This window comes from Curcuma longa, chromosome 3 (genome assembly GCF_044706935.1).
Source record: "Curcuma longa cultivar G26 ecotype Majalengka, Jawa Barat chromosome 3, ITB_CL_G26_1.1, whole genome shotgun sequence".
In the NCBI taxonomy this organism is placed as follows: Eukaryota; Viridiplantae; Streptophyta; class Magnoliopsida; order Zingiberales; family Zingiberaceae; genus Curcuma; species Curcuma longa.
In genome coordinates, this window is record NC_133863.1 from 6,897,360 (window position 1) to 6,911,568 (window position 14,209).

A 14,209-nucleotide genomic window follows, 5' to 3' on the forward strand; every position below is an offset into this window, starting at 1 on the left:
ATGTGTGGGCATCTCACAGTTGAAACCCTAAACCGCGTTTTCTCGGCCGTTTCTTTCTTTGCAACCCTCTGCCTGCAGCACTGATTTCCTTCCCCGGCGGCCGGCCAAAATTTCTAAACCCCAAACACGAGAGAACCAGAAGGCCCTATACGTCGACATGGACGAGATGAACATGCGTGTGCGGCAAGAAAAGGTGCAGAAGTTCGAGGAGTTTGTTGATCAACGCCTCAAGCCCAACCTCGTTGATGCTGTTGCTCAACGGTATTTTCTTTTGTTTTCTTTCTCAATTAAATTTCCAGCGTTGATTCCTGTTGATCCCTGTATTGGTTGTTCTGTCCTTTTTCTTTTCAGCGACAAGGTGCTCGAAAAGCAGAAAATTTTGTATCCTTTTCCGTTCTATGTTATTTATTCAGGATAGTGGTTTGCACTTATTATTATTATTATTATTGGTTTAACTTGACTATTTGGATCACAATAGCTCGGATTTGAAGAGGAATATCGTAAGCTTACAGAAGAATAATGTGACATCTCTTCGTTCGATGGTTAATCTGGGTTCTGAAGTTTACGCCCAAGCAGAAGTGTAAATTTTTTGCATTCTTAGTATCTACCTCAGTTACATTTCTTATTGGGTGCAGCTTGCAAAATACTTGTCCTGTTTAGTTCATAACGGTTAGAAACTAGTTCAACACCAAAGATTTTAGCTCTTCAACTTGACGAAGATTAGTTTGACTGTCAGAATCTCACAAAGGAGTTGTTTCTAAAACTTCATCATAAAACCCTTTTTTTGGCCAAAGTAACTTCAAATTTCTTGGAATTTAACTCACCCGAGCCATCCACCACAAAGGACACTAATTATTGATAGAATATAGCTATAAAATGATTTACTCAATATCACAAGCACTTAACACTATTTTGAGGAGCAATGGCCGTTCAGAAGTCTATCTTGTCCTCCTACACAAGAAATAGTACTGGGGATAGTTCAATTAAGGGATTATTGAATAATCTCACTGTATTGTGTAAAATAGAATGGGAAACTGGCTATGTTTCCATAAAAAACAGTTTATTCAAATGAATGATTATTATCGCTGTTTATTAATGATATGAAAATCCAGACTAGTTGTCATGTTTTATGGCATTTTAAATGATTAAGTAACTGTGATAAATCCAAATATTTCCCTGCTTCTTGTTATGTTTTCAAGGTTTACATTTTTTTTCTTCTATTCATTTTGCAGACCTGAAACACGCCACATATATTTAGATATTGGGTTGGGTTTTCATGTGGAGTTCACTTTGCCAGAAGCACTAGAATTCATATCAGTGAGGGAAGCTAGGTTAGCCAAGTAAGCTACCTTTATCACCCAATTTGTTTGTCAACTGCATGCTATGTCTAATAATTTGAAAAACTTATGAACTAGGAGGATTTTTTTAAAAAAATATTCATCTTATATATTTTTTTCAACCTCAAAGGCCAGCTTTTTGTTTTTCTTTCTTTTGGTCCACATTGACCATATGTTGTTCCAATATATGACTCAGGTTTAAGAGGTCTTAGTCTTATATGGCAGGCCAAATATTTCATCTTGTAAGCTTGATGAAGGGTATTTTATTTATAAGTCTGACATTCTATGTCACCGAATGCCAGTTGCCACTGTCTTCAAACCTGAATGTCACCTGTTTTTGGTGCATTACTATCTGCCTCTTGAAGTTTATTTCGATGGATGATGCAGTTCATCCTTATATTGCATCACGATGCAACTGGCTTTTCTCATCTTGACAAATCTGATTCTGACACGTTGAAAAATTTTCATGAACAAGTTTATACAAGCAGATAGACAACAGAAAACAAGGCCTTGGAGACGGTGTCAATTCAGATTTCATGTGTATCAAAGCATGACTTTTTGAGAACCTCTCGTCTAACTTTTTTCTCCCTGTTTTTTAGTCTTTTTGTATACGTTGACTTTACTTTTAACTGATAAGCATATCTTTGTTGTGTCTAAATTTGCTCAGGCAGATAGAGGAGTACACACACCTTATTGCAAACATCAAAGCACAAATTAAGTTGGTACGTATCTTTTATATCATGATTTATCTTGTCATGTATTTAGTAGTTTGATCTTCTTAAACTCTTCGCCTCAAAGTTTGCTACTCTCAATTTGTGCTTGCATCTTCACTGGAAAGCATTTAAACCCATTTTTAAAAAAATTATTTCAACATAGTTCGGTAATTGTGTATTTTTTTTGTTGATATGGTCCATGTTTTAGTAAATATGCTCAGTTTAGTTGTATATATTCACGATAGTAACGAAGTGAAATTTTAGGTATGTGAAGGTATTCGAGAGCTGCTTCAGCTACCACCCGCAGAATGATGTAAATATTCTTATTGAGAGATGTAACTTCTTTCTACTGTCGTGCTACTACCTCCGTGAGGATATGTTAGAAAATGGAGACAATTCTAATGAAGAAAAGGAAATTTTTTTGATTTCATCCTATAATCCGGACAATCCTTCATTTGGTTGTGTTTCATCAGCTTGGAGTTTGCCCTCATGTTTTATGCAGTGTGTAAAAATAAAAATTGTGCATCAAGTCAAATGAGGAGAATTGGACAAGTGAATGTCAAAATGATCAAATTATTTTTGATAAACTGAATGAATTTAGCAGGTAAATTAATATATCCAACTGAGGAAATTAGTATGCTCAATTTTCTTTCCAATAGAATTTTTTTTAATCTTGAAGATTGTACATAAATTTAAAGTATATTTTCATGATTTTAAAAGTCTAAGGATAAAAGGAGAGAGATAAATAATAAGGGCTTTGTTTTTACAAATTTGAACACGTAATTTTCCCTCCTTGTCAATATCAAGACTTTATCTGAGTCAAACGAGCACATCTAGAACATCAAATTTATATGTCAATAGAAACATCATATTTTTTATAAATAATCAAAGGAGTGCTTTTTTTTTTGTGAAATACAATGGATTATCAATATTATTGATAAGCCAAAATTTTGTTTGATTTCAGTTGTTGAAAGCCAAGTCCATTTTGGCAACTAGGAAGCCCACGTTAACTCATGACTTCCACAATGCTTGTATCAGCGTTTGATCAAACGATAAATAATTCTATCAGCAAATGCAAGAGAATAGCTTCCTTGTTCTTCCATCTAATTCCCAAGTTCTTATTATACCTCTTAATTCTTCTAAAAAATAGCGTGAGATGAGATCTAAAGTTGCAATTTGAGTCCAAAATCAATCATCCTAAGCGAGAAGATCTAGCAAGACACATGGATCCCCATGATCACACCGCCAGCAAGCAAGACAAACCCGACACATCCCAACTGGTCTCCAGCGCAAAGGTGATGTCTGAAGCCGCCAAGTCCGCCCTCCACCGCCGCGATATTGAAGGGATAGACAAGGCTAAAGTGGCTGGAGCTGCCGCCGACTTGCTCGGTGCTGCTTCTCAATATGCAAAGCTCGAAGAGAAGGGCTTGGGTAAGTACGTTGGACAAGCTCAAGATTATCTCCATAAATATCAACCATCAGAAAATGATGGGCGTGGATCCAGTACTGATCAAGAACAAGAGCAGTCGTCGAGTTCTCAAGCTCAAGCTCGCTCAAAGGGAGGGTTTGGGAAGTATTTGAAGCTAGCTCAAGGCTTCTTGAAGAAACTTTAATTGAGCTAGAACTTGTACCTCTTTGTTTCAGTTTGAATTTGAATGGGGTTTGTGGTATGGATTTTGGTGTTGATTAGAAGAGCTAAAACTTCCTCCTATAAACTAAAAGTTTGAGTTATCGTTTTTTCTTAAAACTCATTTAATGATTTTTTTTTTATCTTTATCATTAGAATAAACTTGTGTTTATTTTAACTATTTGAATTGAAATATATGAAATTTATTTATAAGAAATGAATTAAGAAGAAGAGTTGGACAACGGTATTTCGATAATATATCGAAAAAGGTTTTTTTCGATAATATATGCCAACTATTTAATTAATATTTATGGGACGAGAGTGGGATAAATAGACAGATTCGAGGGCGTCCCCAGAGTCTCCGAAATCGCCCCTCGTCCTCCATCTGCACCGAGCACGTTTACCCTCGAAGCGAAACCCTAAGCGGAGTTGCCATTTCCGCCGCTGACGCTTTCCTCCTGCTGTTCGGCTTTCAGTTCGCTCCTCGCTCGGGCTCCCCAACCGATCTATTTCTGGATTTCTCCCGATCGGCTTTTGATCTCGTTCTTGGATCTTCGGCAGCCGAGAGATGACGGAAGATACGAGTTCGAAAGATACCGAGGTGTCCACTACTCTCGGCAGGCAAAGGTGCCCTTTCTCAATTCCGTACCACTGTTTCGACTTTCCGTTTCTTATGCACTACATCGTGACTTCAATGTATTTTGGATGTTATTTTTAAAGGATTTTGCAAATGTTGAATGCTTCATATCTTTGATTCTTCATCTACTCCTCACCAGTGACACCTAACACCCTTATCAATTACTTGCAAGATATTTCAAAGTTATTTTTATCCAAGTTTGATCAACACAGGTTTATATTGTCTTCATGAGAATTGGGCTTTAGGGATATAGTATGGGCGCTTTGCTTGTTTATCTGTTTGTGATTTTTAGGTAGAAGTGAGAAGTTATCTCTGAACAGTGTACTGATGGAGCTAAAACCTTTTTGTTTTCAGTAGCATATTAACAAATTTTGTTTTTGGCATTGCTGAAGCAAGTTTTTTACTTCTGACAGGAAAAAGAGAAAGTGGGACCAGCCTGCTGAGCCACTGGTAGCTGCTGGAGTTGTAATCCCAGGGGTACCATTTACTTCAAATGCTATTCTGGGATCCACTCTTACTGGAGCTTTTCCATTGTCTGCATCTCTTTTTACAAATCCAATTCTCATGCCTTCTATTAATCCCCTTGAAATGGTACAATCACCTTTAGCAACACAAAGTGCTGCTACCATTATTCAAAACTTAAGTCAGGTGAGGGCCTTTTTGTGTGTGGAATGGTTTCCTTTTCATTAAATGAATAATTGAATGCTAATTTGTTAGGAAGCTACTGCTTCCATTTGCCTTGTTCTTAAAGATTTTTGTGCTACTTGTTCTTCTTATTGTCTTATGATGTATAATGAAGGTTCAAAGTATTGTCTGTTTTCCTTGTTCATATATATTGAAAACACTCTCTAGTCTTGTCATATCATTACTGCTCCAAACATATTATGTAAATAGAGATTCTTGACTTTGTCTGCACTTCCAGACAAAGATTCAAGATGAGGTAATAGCACGGGAAATTGTGATAAATGATGCAGAATCAAGTATAAGATACAAACTCACAAAACGTCAAACCCAAGAAGAGGTGAATTTTTTGTCTAATTTGATTTACTTTTCATTATTATTTCGTGCTTACAGATTTTTTTTGCATTCTATGTTGGAGTTGCAGTTTAACTAGTTCTTTTTTGCATTTGCAGATTCAAAAATGCACCGGTGCAGTTGTCATAACTAGGTATGTTTTCTAAGTATTGCTTTTAGAAGATTTCATGCTATGAATTTAACATTTTGATCCATATGTGTTAATGCTTGTAGGGGCAAGTACCGTCCTCCAAATGGATTGCCAGACAATGAGAAACCATTATATCTCCATATCTCTTCTGGGGCTAATGTATGTGTTATTTATTGATCCATAGTACCATTTTGTATCAATTTTTGGGAATGAGAAAATTTTGTTAGTTTTTCAGAATCCTTTTTTGTCGTATTAATCAGTGATAAGTTGCCAGCACATTCAAGGCCCTTAACATTTTTGTTCTGATCACTTTAGGCAAGTTATCATCTCCCTTACTTTTAGTTTCTTGTGTTTTAAGTTCTTTTTCCACATCATTGAGGTTCCACACCAATAGCAAAAGAACCGATAAGGGAGTCTTCGGATGATTGTGAATTACACTTTTGATATTGTTGTATGGAATCGGATGCCTTGCATCTTTTGTTGATCCTCTATTTATAATCTTAGATTCATGTTGTTTAAACACAGTAAGATACGTATTATTTGTCATGAAGATATTTCTTTACATTCAGAATAAATTTATCACAACTAAGATATGTATGTTTTCATTTAGTCATAATCACTTTTTATTTTAAATGGCAATAAATGGTCAAAGCAAGTTTGATCTTGGGCCAAGAATTGGTTCATGATAATCTAAGAATTAAATGGAGGTGGTATTCCTGATCATCCATCTTATATTATTCCCTGAAGTCATTTTAATATACTGTTATTTTACTTATTTTTTCATTATTCATATTCTAGTCAGGTTATACACTAAATTCTGTTTTTTTTTTCTTTTCAAACTGGCATCTATATGTTGTTAATCAAACTGTGATTGCATTTTTAGATAAAAGACATTGCTGAACGTATTAGAGCAGTTGATCATGCAGCCGCAATGGTTGAGGAGATCATGCAACATGGCCAAATTCCTTTGGTATCTTCTAATCCTCTCCACTCAGTTTTGCTTAATGGAGAGTTTTTATCGTATGAGTAAATTTGTGACTTTGGATGTCAGGGTACTCAAATTCTTAGTACATGTCTGTTTCTGGGCTTTGATGCTGAACCTTCATTGAACATTTCAGCTCGAATACGTGGTCCAAATGTATGTTTTCTTTTTCTGTAAAAATCTTTTTTCTTTGTAGCTTTCAAAACATTATGAATGCCCATGACATTGCCAATGGCCTAACTATCACACTTTGCAATGCTTCTGACTTGTTTTCTTGATGTATTGTATTTGTTCAAGTTGAAGGTTTTTTTGTTTGTTTTTCCATTTTTAAATAATCTAATATTTTAAGCTCTCCCTGACATCTCCATGTTGGAGAGATTGTTTTTTTTGTTTTGCTGGTGGTTTGGATGTGTATGCAGGACCTCTATATCAATCACATTATGAATGAAACAGGAGCTACTGTCGTACTTAGAGGTCGAGGATCTGAACATCTTGATAGTTCTCACACTGAAGGTATAGCCTAGTAACTAATTTACTAGTAGTATTTTTACTTTTTGGATTACATTTCTTTCTACTGTTAATAAATTATTGGTTTAACATATAGAAGCTTTGCAACCCCTGCATTTATATCTGTCAAGTTCTAATCCAAAATGTCTTGAAGCTGCAAAGATCTTGGCAGAAAACCTTTTGGATACAGTTGCCAGGGAATGTGGCACTTCAAGGTTTGTTGACTTCGTTCCATAGTCATTGAGTCTAGAATTCATCCATTTTATGGAGTCTATCTTGTCTAGTGACCATCAGCATTGCTATATAGTGCAGTATATTGTACTAATTTGATTGGATTTGCTTATATATTTAAAATTCATGAATCTAAGAGCTAACTTATTATCTTTGGTTTAGAATTTCTTCAACTAAAGTTTATGGTGCTGTCCCCCCACCACAGCAATTGTTGGCGGGAACAGAAAGCTCATTAAGAGTTGTGTCTGCTGGAAATTCCAATCAAATACCTGTTATTTCATCGACTGCCACTGGAATTGTGGCAACAACACAATCGTATGTTGCTGGAGTCGCAACTGCTTCAGGCACTGTTTTTCAATCTGTAGAGCAGTTAAAATATGGAAATTCCCAAAGCTCGGTTAGCTATGCTCTTCCAGGGGTCACTAGTGTAACATGCTATAATGGCTATGAAGGAATATATCCCCAAGCCACACCATTGCAGCAAGTTGCTTTAGCACTTCGACAAGCATCATCTTCATCTACTGCTATTTCATCTACAAATTCATTGGTAAGCACAGCTGAGAGGAAATCAAGTTCAGTTGCTGAAGCAGATACACATCCTCTACAGAAACGTAAATTTAAGGAATTACCAGTTACTTCAAAATGGTCGACTCCACTTCAGGTATAGTTTCATCTGGTATCGTTAAAGATATGTTTGGCATGTGTGGTCTGTTATTGTATTTGACATACCTGCCATGTTTTTCCCATGGAAGTAGCATACATCATATAGTTAAGAGGTTTTTCATTATGAAACCTTTGAAGGCTAAGTTAGGCTTAATCGGCAATTTAGAATGCCACTAATTTGCAGTGCAAGGCAACTCATCAGACAAGGTTTATCAGTTGCTGGGAAACCATGCTAACTCTTATTTATAGGAAATTATTGATAATTGTAGTTAGTGATAGTAGTGACCATAGGAAGAATTAACATCCCCTTGTACTCCCTGATTTATTTATTATTATTTTTAAAAATATCTAGTACTCCTTTGATGCACCACAACTATTTTATTTTCTCTAAATCTCAATTGCCAGTGTATTATTCTAAGACATGCCAATATTTCCTTATTAAGTTCTTAAAAGCATTCAGCTTATCATTGATAATAATGTGTCTATGAAATTTCCCTTCTCTCACCACCAAAAAACTATGTAAGGGAATGGAAGGAGGTTTCTTCTACAGAGGTGAGCTTGCATATCCCTGCCGCTTAAATGGATATGTTCTTGTAGATATGGAGGACCAAGTTGGCCTAATATTAGGGTCTGAGAAATTTCACTTTGTACTGTATGACAGATGAAGCTGGTTATGTTGGATGAGATTTTAATATATTCATTTAGTGAATAATGTGATCTTGAAATTCATGCCATCTAATCTGCTGTAGTTTGTTTGAACTCTCTTTTTCTTATACCTATAATAACGGAACTGACTTTACAACTATTGTTCCAGGTATTTTCTCTGACCTTCTCTGAAGTTGACAGGCACATTGGCTACCTGTCTGTTGGACTTGCATTTGTCAATTGTCACAGGGCTAAAATACTGCAGTTTAATAAAGCTAAAACCAGGAGCTACTAAATGGATCTTGATTTCTGCAAATTGCCTACTTGCGCATTGATGACTATCGATGATATGTCTTTTTATATTTGTGTTATATACCAGTCTTCGTTGACTATTTTGTTAGCCACCCACTGACCATTATCATTTTTCTTCCTCATGCCTTTCCACATCATTGTATTTTGTTAGTTGCAAGACTTTAATCCTTTGCTGATCATTTGTAGTTTACAACATTTAACCAGTTTCTTTCTCCTCTCCTCTTTCTCCCTCCCTCTCTAGGCTATCACAGAGGCCATCTATATTCTTGTCCTTCGTCTTTTTTACTTTGAGTATTTGGTAAAATCCTGTGATATACTTATTTTTGTGTGTATATATATATTTTCTATATTATTTACTTATATTTGCATTTCCCCCTCTAAGTTCTGGTGTTAAGAAGATGGATTTTCTATTTTGCTTCTTCAGAACTCACAACAGGGATCAGAATTTCTTAAGCCAGGTCTAGAGGATTCAGTTGTGAAGCTCCTTTCATCTATGCCTCGAAAGAAAACCTTAGATAGCGGATGCAATGGGATGCCCCCTCCCCCTCCAAGGATCATGCCACCTCCGCCTCCGAAATTTTCATCATCTCGATCGCTACCCAAGACTGACAATGCAAAGGAGGTTTTGACAGAACCAAGTGCTATGCAAGAATCTTCGAGAAATATGCCTCAACCTCCAAAGTGTTTGAAAGCTTGGCCGCCCACAAAAGTTGACAGTGGGAATGTGGATACTAAGAAACTTGCGGTGCAGCATCTTTCAGGTATAGAAATTTGATCTCTGAAAATTTCATGCCCTGCTTGTTCACTCGAACACCTATTCTCCTGTCATGTTTGTTTCCAGATACGCTACTCAAGCTTGCAGAATATGGGGATGATGATGAAGAAGAGGTTTCAGATCCAAGTGTAGGGTTGCTAAAGAGCTCTCCAGTTGGGAATTCAATGGCAAAACCATTTTGGGCTGTATGATTTTAAGGTGTACCTTGTGTAAGGGATGTTCTTGAATTTTGCCAGTCCTCTTTGCCCGAGATACAAAATTTTCACTGTGCATGACAGCAGTGGATGCGACCACCACAACTACCTGCAATGAACAAGACTGCTACTATAGGATGTCTTGCCACTTAGACACCTCGACGTAATAAGCTGGAATGAGCTTGCATGCTTTGATTAGCTTTGGTCGACCTCTTTGTTTTTCCCCATTTTAATTTCTTTTTTCTTTTTCTTGCTTGGAAGAAGGGAAATTTACTGCATTGCCCTTTTTCTTTCTTATATGTCAGAACGGGATCTTGTGGGTTTAGCACAACCGTCTTATATCAACATCTATTTGGTTGCCTTTTACCCCTTGAATTCCTTTGCAGAAAATGTCCATAAGATAGACTTCTTATATCTCGGCCTCTGCCATTGTTTGTTTAACTCGGATATGGAAGTTTTATTTCCTATCATTCAATGTATGTTAACATTTTTTGTAGTTTCTTGTCATGACTCGGGTCAAGATTGAGATGGGATGCTCAAGGCCCCTCATACAGCTCGCTGGGAAGCCTAAATGAATTACAATCTTCTTTGCGCAGCCTTGCAGACCTGACTTTAGTAGATTGGGATGGGTAAATGGCAACTCAACGCATGCAGGTTGAACATTTTTTAATTAACCATTGGCTATTTTGATTTTGATGTAAATTTGAATTATTATCTGGGGTAACTTTCAAGTTGATCTAGAGTTTATTTGTATTGTATTTGCAGAGCGGTCACATATTCTCTTAGACATTCTTGCAACGAAGAAATGATGCGTGACTTTCTAATTACATGCTTAATTACATATATAGTTCAAGATCCTAACTTTGATTAGTAGGGCAAGTTTAATAGTTTACATGAGTAATATGGTAATTGTGAAGGAAGGCAGTAAAACTAATGTAACAATTATACCGTGGTGTTTGATTGATTTCACTTGGTAAGATTTGGACGGACGGATTTCACTATAGATCAATTAATGAATGAAATGATTCATGAGGGAAGGGCATGTCCATATATTGCCTTGAAATACCCAGAAACATTGTACAAATGAAAAACATTGAATGTGAGACCTAGTAATTATTCGAGTGGTATGATCCAAGGGGAGATCTCCCACCTTTGGAAAGTAATTTTATCGACCGACACAAGATTGTGAATCAGACACATGACTTTAACGTGTGGAATTCTGCAGGTCTTCTAAAGTCGGTAAAGCTGTAAATTAGAGACATACGAAAGCAACGTACAGATCCGATACTCTTACTGGACCAGGTAGATAAAGATACAGAGAAAGAAAAAACAAATGCGGTCGTTATCTCATTTCGATCTGTCTGCTCGCATGTGCTTTTGCTTAACACCTAGTTAGTTCCCAACCATGGATGCTGATTTGATGTCTGCAACCATCAAATCAAATCAAACATGCACTCTTCACTTATCTGTTTACCCATGGAGGAAAATGAGCCAATACCTTTGCAATTTTACCAACGACGGATAAGTCCCAATAATTTATAATATATCTTGGAAAAATTCTACAAACGCAGAACAAACTGAGATGATCTTCTCATGATCATTAATCGAACAACTAATTTTAAATCTTGCTATTTCTGCAGATTGGCATCCGATATATATATATATATAAATCACAATCGAAGAGCAGATCGATCGCGAATCAGGCCACCATGCATGTATCATTTTTCTCCGAAGATCAAGCATTGTGCGAATTCACAGTAGTGTTCCCTTCCAGCAAACGCCGCTGCTCTTCGTCATCATCATCCGAAAACGCCGGCGGCGGCTCGGCGGCCTCTGCTTTCTTAGGTTTGGTGGTGGACTGCTGGTACAGCACGCCCCCGAACATGCACACAAGCAGTCCGAGCGTGCCTACGAAGGTGGAGTGTTTGTCCCACACCGCCAAATTGATCGCCACGGTAAGGAGCTTGTTGACGACCCCCAGCACCGTGAAGCCCGTCGCCGAGATCGCCCTTCGGCACGAGAACCCGAAGAAGGAGATGGAGAGGCCGAACAGGCACGACAGAGCCACCGGAAGAACCACCCCCACGGAGAACCACTCCGTTTGAGCGCCGGTGGCGGCCTCCTCCATCTTGCGTAGCTCCCCCATCACCAAAAACTCCAAGGGAAACAGCAGCAGCGCCTCGAGGTTGTTGTAGAGGACGAGGCCCCAAGTGTTGAGGCCGATGGTCATCACGACGTGCTTGATGTAGACGAAGTCGACGGACATGCTGACGAGGTAGGCGGCGGCCCAGGCATAGGCCGTCATCGTGAACTGGTAGTCGGTCGCCACGTAGACTACGCTGCCGCCGAAGATGACGCCTAGGGAAGCCCATGTTTTGAGCGAAGGCCAAGGCTGGTGGAGGAAGATCGTCTCGCCGACGGCCACAAAGAGGGGCACGGAGGAGCGGAAGACGATGAAGGTGTCGACGTTGGCGTGGAGGAGGAGCTCGCTGTTGGTGAAGATGGAGACGTAGAACATGAAGGCGGCGGGGAGGAAGCGCCACATGGTGGGGAGGTGAAGGGGGTCGTGGTCGATGAGGCGCAGGCGGCCGCAGAGGAGGACGCCGGCGGCGCTGGTGAGGTACTGGAGGGCAGTGAGGGCGCCAGGGTAGGGGAACTTCATCACCGCCCACTTGTTGATGATGGAGAGCAGGGAACCGGAGATGCAGTATCCGGCGGCGACGCCGTAAACGGAGGCTTGCTGCACCAGGATTTGGAGAAATCCAGGTTTCGGCTGCGGTTCGGCGTCGATTTGCATGCCGCCGGGGGGGGGGGCGGCGCCGGCGGCCGTCTGGGTGGTGGTGGACATCTGCGGAAGAGTTACTTACCGCGGATTGAGGACCGGATACACAGCGATGAAGACTCCTGTCGCCTCGCCGGATTAAAGTTATCGCAAGGGTTGGAGAAGACTAAATTCCAAGTCAACCATTGCCGGCGGTGTGTTTCTCCTTCCCAAGATCTGTAATAATGAAGGTATAGCAATTCAGGGCAAGCGTTCGTGTTGAATAACAAAAATAAATAAATATAAAAATATTGATATTTCAATTTGAATTTGAAAAAATATATATGATATTTAAATTTTATTTTAAGTTTAAAAAATATAAATAATTTTGATTAAGTTCGGATCGAAATAAAATTTAATTGAGTTAGATGAAATACGACTTCATGTCTCTATGTCTGTGGAAATCTTTATCTCTTTTGTTATAAGTTTTTTTTATAAAATATCTGGAATAAAAATAAAAACGACAAATGTTTTTCCATTTCTCATCTATATATACTTGAATAAATATAAATAAACCACCAAATTTATAAGATTTAAGTCACTTACATTCTGGTTCTAAATTTGCTCAACTTAACTCTGAACTTTAATGGACTTCCTTCCTAGTTGTTGCTCATTTCCATTATTGTACCTAACTGAATAAATTTTTTACAGCAATATTTTAACATAAAATTCTCACCAACTCTTGAATGAATAGGCTCTACGGAACAAAACAATATATTTTTATATTATACAATTAAAATGTTTTTTTAAAAATTGTATTCCAATAGAAAAGTCATATCAAGATTTGATTTGCATGAGTAGATCCATTTTGCATTATTGTACAAGTTGCATTATTGTGTACTTTTCCAATTTGCACAAGACTTTTCAAACTTTGTCTATTATTTATTGATTTTGCCTGGTCAAAATTGAGTCACCATTTTGATTAATTAATGAATGTTGAAAGTGGCTCTATATATTCATGCAATTTAAACGAAGAATAGTATTAATTGTCATCTACTTGAACCTTTCCCATATGAGTTTTGATGGCAAATAAATAGTTATTTGAGTTAACAAATGATTGGTTTCCTTCAATTAAATTCTAGTCCAGTAACAAATAAACACTTGAAGATAAAAACAAAAGTGCAATAACAAAAAAAAAGACATTTAACTGATAATCATGTTAAGGTTAGTAATAAATTAAACTTTAAAAGTTAAATTTAAAAATAATTAAAATTTTCTAACAACAAATTTCCTTAATAGTAATATTCTTTCTCCTTTTTTTTTAGCTTTAGAATTTTCTCATAAATCATTGCCAATAGAGCTATAGAAGCTGACTCAATCCAAATCTTAAATGAAACTTAAAAAATTTAAATTATGCATTACACTAATTATTAAAATTACCTTAAGTTATTATTTATATTTAGATTGTTTTGCCACTTTATAATTTTGTTTATATAATAATCGTATTTTTTTTAGTTAGTGATATAAATTATAGTGTAAGTCTTAATTACCCCTATTTTAAGTAAGATGTTTTTATCTCTCCTACTATGGAGGGAAGATTAAGATGCTAGGGTTAATTAACAAAGTAAAACAAAACTCATATAAATATTAGATCAAATGC

At 37.3% G+C, this 14,209-nt stretch overlaps 4 protein-coding genes across 4 annotated transcripts; 3 read left to right on the forward strand and 1 right to left on the reverse strand.

Annotated features, from left to right (window-relative positions):
- The first annotated feature begins 86 nt into the window (after positions 1 to 86).
- On the forward strand, positions 87 to 2,547 carry LOC141825126 (uncharacterized). The gene is made up of 6 exons (XM_074712518.1): positions 87 to 261; positions 352 to 381; positions 479 to 580; positions 1,233 to 1,340; positions 2,005 to 2,059; positions 2,315 to 2,547. The coding sequence occupies exons 1-6, from the start codon at positions 158 to 160 to the stop codon at positions 2,360 to 2,362; spliced, it is 447 nt and encodes a 148-aa protein (XP_074568619.1). The 5' UTR covers positions 87 to 157; the 3' UTR covers positions 2,363 to 2,547.
- Positions 2,548 to 3,152: 605 nt separating this feature from the next.
- On the forward strand, positions 3,153 to 3,739 carry LOC141822729 (nodulin-related protein 1-like). Its single transcript, XM_074710061.1, has one exon. The coding sequence runs from the start codon at positions 3,274 to 3,276 to the stop codon at positions 3,661 to 3,663; it is 390 nt and encodes a 129-aa protein (XP_074566162.1). The 5' UTR covers positions 3,153 to 3,273; the 3' UTR covers positions 3,664 to 3,739.
- Positions 3,740 to 4,043: 304 nt separating this feature from the next.
- On the forward strand, positions 4,044 to 10,154 carry LOC141825029 (protein RIK-like). Its single transcript, XM_074712394.1, has 12 exons — positions 4,044 to 4,304; positions 4,728 to 4,962; positions 5,237 to 5,335; positions 5,448 to 5,482; positions 5,563 to 5,638; positions 6,363 to 6,449; positions 6,531 to 6,617; positions 6,881 to 6,974; positions 7,066 to 7,183; positions 7,362 to 7,860; positions 9,244 to 9,580; positions 9,661 to 10,154. Exons 1-12 carry the CDS (start codon positions 4,246 to 4,248, stop codon positions 9,783 to 9,785), a joined length of 1,851 nt encoding a protein of 616 aa, XP_074568495.1. The 5' UTR covers positions 4,044 to 4,245; the 3' UTR covers positions 9,786 to 10,154.
- A 1,140-nt stretch (positions 10,155 to 11,294) lies between these two features.
- Positions 11,295 to 12,785, reverse strand: LOC141823386 (GDP-mannose transporter GONST3-like). Its single transcript, XM_074710667.1, has one exon. The coding sequence runs from the start codon at positions 12,634 to 12,636 to the stop codon at positions 11,524 to 11,526; it is 1,113 nt and encodes a 370-aa protein (XP_074566768.1). The 5' UTR covers positions 12,637 to 12,785; the 3' UTR covers positions 11,295 to 11,523.
- Between the last annotated feature and the right edge of the window lie 1,424 nt (positions 12,786 to 14,209).

Excerpts from the sequence above, each read along its gene's own strand:
- LOC141825126 (XM_074712518.1), top strand. The coding sequence starts at position 158 with ATGGACGAGATGAACATGCGTGTGCGGCAAGAAAAGGTGCAGAAGTTC. Across the intron at positions 1,341-2,004 it reads AGGGAAGCTAGGTTAGCCAA|GCAGATAGAGGAGTACACAC; the intron begins GTAAGCTACCTT and ends AAATTTGCTCAG. Across the intron at positions 2,060-2,314 it reads TCAAAGCACAAATTAAGTTG|GTATGTGAAGGTATTCGAGA; the intron begins GTACGTATCTTT and ends GTGAAATTTTAG.
- LOC141822729 (XM_074710061.1), top strand. The coding sequence starts at position 3,274 with ATGGATCCCCATGATCACACCGCCAGCAAGCAAGACAAACCCGACACA.
- LOC141825029 (XM_074712394.1), top strand. The coding sequence starts at position 4,246 with ATGACGGAAGATACGAGTTCGAAAGATACCGAGGTGTCCACTACTCTC. Across the intron at positions 4,305-4,727 it reads ACTACTCTCGGCAGGCAAAG|GAAAAAGAGAAAGTGGGACC; the intron begins GTGCCCTTTCTC and ends TACTTCTGACAG. Across the intron at positions 7,861-9,243 it reads AATGGTCGACTCCACTTCAG|AACTCACAACAGGGATCAGA; the intron begins GTATAGTTTCAT and ends TTGCTTCTTCAG.
- LOC141823386 (XM_074710667.1), bottom strand. The coding sequence starts at position 12,636 with ATGTCCACCACCACCCAGACGGCCGCCGGCGCCGCCCCCCCCCCCGGC.